Here is a 5,419-nt window from a genome sequence, read left to right as displayed (position 1 = left end):
TGACATATGATGTCTTGACTGGGGAGCATAGTCTTTGTAAGTATAAACGGATATACTCTAAGAAAAATGCAAAGTAGCTAGTTATTACCTTGTACTTCCTACAGTTTAGTTGTGCACAGCGATATAATTGAGTAGTTTTGAAATAAAAAGGAGCTCACTCTGGATATTAAATATATTTACAATGACCAAACAACACCAAATTATGATGTGCGCCAAGGATCGTCTGAACCCCAGCGCAGGTTCAGACGATCCTTGGCGCACGTCATAATTTGGACTTATTTGGTCAACATACTTCATAACCTTTCAGAGTTTTTTGAAGTCCAATTGACACCAGGCTATTTATCTAGTCAATCATAGGTGAAACACAGGAAATTCTATACAAATATGTAAAGGTAACGGCAGTTGAGTACCGGAACATACATTGTATCTGACAGGTCAAGTAGTTGAATACGATATAGATGCAATACGGTAGTTGGATATGAAGGAAAGCAAGCACAAAATTCTACTTCATAGCCTCCATCATTCGAAACACTGGGTCATCGTGAAAGAGACTGAGAAAAGTAGGGCTACCTGAAATGCAATGTTGAGCACAAATAAGAATGAAGATAATGATAGACTTGCAAAGTGTTTTCACTAGCAGCAAGCACTGCAACCCAAAGCACATTCATTGACAAAGATACATCGTTGGGATTTGCCTTGGAGTTATAGGAACCAACAGTATATCCAATGAGGGCTATGGAACCAGTGGGGACTTGACGACCGAATGGGGGAAGATCTTTTTCAATGGATCCAAGGCCAGATGGCATCTTGATATGCTTGGTTCGAGCATCTAGAATGGGGACTGAAAGGCATTGATTGTCCGCAATATAAACCAAAATCAATGTTATTTTTTTACCTAAGTCATGAGGGCCCAGAGACGATGAATATCGAAATTTCCGATTTGGGGTATCATTCGACATAGTGGCTTTGCTCCGAACCGTCGTAAATCCTTTGACTGGAGAAGAGCCTGATTTTGGCTCTAGTAGATTGGATAAGTAATGCAGACTTGAAGACAGGAAATGCTTACCAGCTGAACGTGTCGCAAAGGTCAGGGTGCTATCTGCCAGCTGAACTCTCACAGACCCCCTCTTAAAGGTCATGCACAACACCGCGACCATACGCTCATACTCATAAGCAAGAAGCTTTGCGGTGATGAATTTGACCTCCTTGTCACCGCGTTGACGAGGTGATTCGGTCTGGTCATCAACGATGATTCCAAGCGTAACACACAAGGCAGGTGTCTTGCGATCCCGTATGAACACGAGAGGCCCACCCTTTGTTTGACCGGATGTCTTCTTAGAGACCAGAAGTGATGGATCAATGCGAGAAAGGTTGACGATATTGGACGTGTAGTCCTTCTCGAACACGACTAATCCTTTAATGTACCTATAAATCAGACGCAAATGTGAGTCTCTCTGTTAGAGAAAATTTGAAAGAAGACATACTTCAGATTGATATTGGGGTGAACGTCTCCAATGCTAGAGAAAAGTATCATCCCATTTCCATTGTCATCTTCTTGGTCGTTGTTAGAGTCCTTCCATGATATAAACTTCAAGCCGCTAGATTTATAAGGTTCAAGTAAGATGTATGAGGACACATTATACTTATTGATAACTTGCCCAGGCAGCTTGGTTAACTTCTTATACGTCTCCTTAAGAAGAGGGTCGATAAGATCAGAGGCGGCAACTCCACATTTAGACAACTTCGGATAACTTGGGTTGCAAATAAGACAAAGTTCAAGTAAAAGGATAGAAATAATTGCCTGGGCGAAGGATCACGATCAATGTCTTCTAAATAAACAATCTCTTTTTCGCTGATAATGGGTTAACATGGGTTGAAAGTATAAAAAAATTCAATAAAGCACAAACCCGTCATCTGTCTTGTCACCATCGGACATGACCTCATCCTTGTCAAAGACATCTTGAGCAGTTTTCTTTTTCTTCGATTTCTCAATGCTGGCTTTTGTCTTCAACCTGACTAAAATTCAACATGGGCACCGAATAGCTTTAAGTCAAGCTTACACAGAAGTGTCGAAGATCACTTGATGAGCTTTATTTCTAAGGTAAAAAGCAAATGAAGTTAAATCTGGTTACAATCTGAAAGAATAAAACCAACTTTTTTCCAGTTGGTGTTGGAGAATCATGACCGGATTCGCTAAACAACATAAGGTTATGAGATCACCACTCAGAAATAGTATGCAAAATTACCTTGGGTCATCGTCACTGACCACAGATTCCTGTTCATTATCATTGTTAGAAGCAGCGCTAGAGCGAGGATACAATCAATAATTTTATATGGATGCGAGGACAAAAGTTGACATACACTTTACTCTTCTTAGTGGAAGCCACCTTGCTAGGTGAGGTCGCCTTGTTACTCACAGCCGGAGTTGTCTTGGCCTTGGTGGGAGTCTTCGTCTTATTAGCCACCTTGGCCTTAGCTGGAGTCTTTTTGGACGGAGTGGCAGGAGGATTCTTAGTTGTAGAAGGGGCTACCCTAGGTTTCTTTGGACTGTCATGTATGGGGCTTTAAATTTTGATATGAGACACAAAAAAAATCATGAGATGAATTGAACATACCTTGCAATGAAAGAGGCTTCTGAATCAGAACCAGCGACCTCATTGATTGTTCTCTTTTTCCCTCTGAACACAACGGTTAGATTTTCATTGACATGAAAATAAATAACAAACTTTGATGGGGTAGGTGTAGCAGGAATCTTGGGGGGTCTTCCACGTTTACGTGGGGTGGAGGGTACCTCCACAATCTCCGGCTCACTCATGCTAAACAAAAAATAGAGTTAAATACGTCAAATATGAGAGAAAATGAGTAGCGAACACAGCCTCTTCTTCCTCTTCATCATTGTCATTGTCCTCGTCTTCCTCATCAGACGAACTTGAATAAAGTTTGGTGAGAAAACTGCAAACAAGGAACGTGCAGCCTAACGTACCCCTCCTCTTGGTAAGTCTGGTTTCCATCTGACTCATCGGAGTCATCAATGAACTCAGTAGAAACCGCAGCCTTCTTGCGACGAGTAGAAACCATGAAGTGAAAGCGAAGAAGGAAAAGAAGGGGAATGTACACAGAGGAGTGAAAATCAATCCTCATTTATATGACACAGAATTTAATTTGTATCAAAAGGATATAGCTGAAACAAAGAGGGACATCAAGGAGGTGGAGACCAGAAACCCTGCATTTGTAAAAACACCAGAAGTGCTAGACCCTGTAATGAGAGAATTTCCGAGGGAAGCATAGAATGTGCATTAGATCGAGCCCAAGACTGTTTAAAAGATCAAAGGGGGTGTGAAAAACAAGGGTAGTAGACGAACTATACCATATTTGTACTTCACAGGTGCCTGCAACGATAGTGCCACTAAACTTATAATCTGAACCCAAATCCGTAAACTGTGTACGAGGATGAAAGCATTGGATGCAAACAATTATAAATAAAGAGACATGCAAGCTATCTACAACACATAATCAGCTGGGAGGCTAGACACCAGGCTAGGGAGTTTAACACCATCACCAGCACATCTACAGCCACCGACACACCACGAGATAAGCTTTGGAGTAACCACACTCCAGCGGATCGGATTTTCTACTACTTTGGGCACGACAGGAGTGACGGGCATGGCGAGTGTCAAAGTAGGAAGAGGTGAAAGCGGTCTGAAGGGGAAGAAGGCACATCCTGAATCAGCAGAAGTCCTCAGGGTAAAGCTGCAAGATGGATCCTCTCCACAGACATGGTCCTTGATCGCTGCTAGATCACGGATAAAGGTAACCCCAACTCTCGATTTATACTTTTTAACAAGAAGTTCCATCAACTCCCAAGGCAATGCTGTAACTGGTACTGAAATTCCAAAGTGAGCGAGGATGGTATGTGCCTCATCCTGGGGCAAAGGTGATCTGTTTCTGACTGCACGAAAGAGTTTGGCGGTGGGCAGGGATAAACTGAAAGGTAGCAAGCTGATTTTACGGGCTGTTAGATCAGCATAAGCAGTGAAAATTCCTCGCCCAGTTATAGCGTTCATGGTAATGGATGCACCGGAATGGAATAGGGCCTCCAAGGGCGACGCGGACTTGGTTGCAATAAGATTGATGCGAATGAGGGGATGGAAAGTGGAAGTGTACCATTCAACGTGAGTGATAGCAGGATTCAAAACATAGATTGGCGAGTGACCGCCAACAGATTTGAACCTGGATAAAATGCGCTTGGCCAAGGTTTCAGCATGAGCTTCTGGAACATATATATCTAGATCATTTGGGGCAAAACTGTCGACATTTGCCAGCACTGCCAGAAGTGCAACAGACCCCCCAATAAATGCACCACAGGTCTCCATGCCTTCCAGAAGCTTGTGTGGATCAATTGAAAATGAGGTTAGAATGCCCTCAATTCGTGCTGTGATATATGCATTAACTGCATGCGATAGATAACGGCAGCATTTTGATAGCCTGAGCAAGGCTGGAATGGCCAAGTTATCCAGAATAAGCTTCTGGATGTCTAGCGGTATATGCAGGAGAATGTTTGTTGGATACTCGAAGGTGGCATTCTCTGGAACTATGGTTGCTCAAAACGATAACAAATGAAGATGACAAAGTAGCGACATACTAGTTTTCAAACGATAAAGGTCTGCCAACTCACAGATGTGAGATTGGATCGTCTTGAACTGCTCAGGGTTCGTCTGACCAAACTGTACCAGTTGCTCTGATGTCATTTGCCAGAGAAACGATGGTGGATTAGATAAAGTTGCTTGAGCTGAGGAAACCGACTCTCGGCCCTTTGCAACTGAATCACTGAAAAATGTACGAAGAGCAGGTCCATCTACGAACAAGGGCATGGATGCTAATAACAAGAAATCAACATATAAAGGTCAACAAATTGGAAATCAACACACATAATTCAGTTGGTGAGCCGGGATCTGACATAGAAGGTGAGGAAATTGTTGGAGAGGATGACCGTGATTCAATTTCTGGGAAAAGAATCATAGGTGAGTTCACTACTTGATATGAGGAATATCCGACCAATACCTGTAAATGAAGGTCGATCCAAAGGAAAGGCCGGCTGTCTGGATTCCCCATACAGGCCTAAGTTCATTATTTTAGGAACATGGCAGAAAGAGCGAATGAAAAGAATAACACAGACCTGAGTGATGATAACGAAAGTTCATGGCGATACCAAAGAAGCAGAAAGTGAAGTTGATGGTTGAGATGCACGATGGGGAAAAAAACGCTAAGTCCTACGCCAGACAAATTCACTCATTGACTATTTTCTATTATTTGGAGCAAAAGCAATTTATCAAGGGACATTTGTTCAACGCTGCGGCAGTGACGATGTTCGATGGAATACTAAACATCTACCCTGATCCCAGTTCCAGATAACAACCCT

General features: G+C 42.5%; 2 protein-coding genes across 2 annotated transcripts; both read right to left on the bottom strand.

Annotated features, from left to right (window-relative positions):
* Window positions 1-566: 566 nt before the first annotated feature.
* On the bottom strand, window positions 567-3,078 carry LACBIDRAFT_303646 (uncharacterized protein; the record flags this gene model as incomplete). The annotated part of the gene is made up of 14 exons (XM_001890964.1): window positions 567-841; window positions 896-1,018; window positions 1,067-1,425; window positions 1,485-1,751; window positions 1,802-1,852; window positions 1,908-2,012; window positions 2,061-2,096; window positions 2,155-2,193; window positions 2,247-2,303; window positions 2,362-2,562; window positions 2,616-2,678; window positions 2,727-2,816; window positions 2,872-2,928; window positions 2,984-3,078. 14 exons carry the CDS (start codon window positions 3,076-3,078, stop codon window positions 567-569), a joined length of 1,818 nt encoding a protein of 605 aa, XP_001890999.1.
* A 422-nt stretch (window positions 3,079-3,500) lies between these two features.
* LACBIDRAFT_303645 (uncharacterized protein) lies at window positions 3,501-5,201 on the bottom strand (the record flags this gene model as incomplete). The annotated part of the gene is made up of 6 exons (XM_001890963.1): window positions 3,501-3,984; window positions 4,048-4,591; window positions 4,643-4,876; window positions 4,929-5,003; window positions 5,062-5,118; window positions 5,177-5,201. The coding sequence occupies 6 exons, from the start codon at window positions 5,199-5,201 to the stop codon at window positions 3,501-3,503; spliced, it is 1,419 nt and encodes a 472-aa protein (XP_001890998.1).
* Window positions 5,202-5,419: the final 218 nt, after the last annotated feature.

This window comes from Laccaria bicolor, genomic scaffold (assembly GCF_000143565.1).
Source record: "Laccaria bicolor S238N-H82 LACBIscaffold_252 genomic scaffold, whole genome shotgun sequence".
NCBI classification, from domain to species: domain Eukaryota; kingdom Fungi; phylum Basidiomycota; class Agaricomycetes; order Agaricales; family Hydnangiaceae; genus Laccaria; species Laccaria bicolor.
This window is presented reverse-complemented; position numbering and strand designations above follow the sequence as displayed.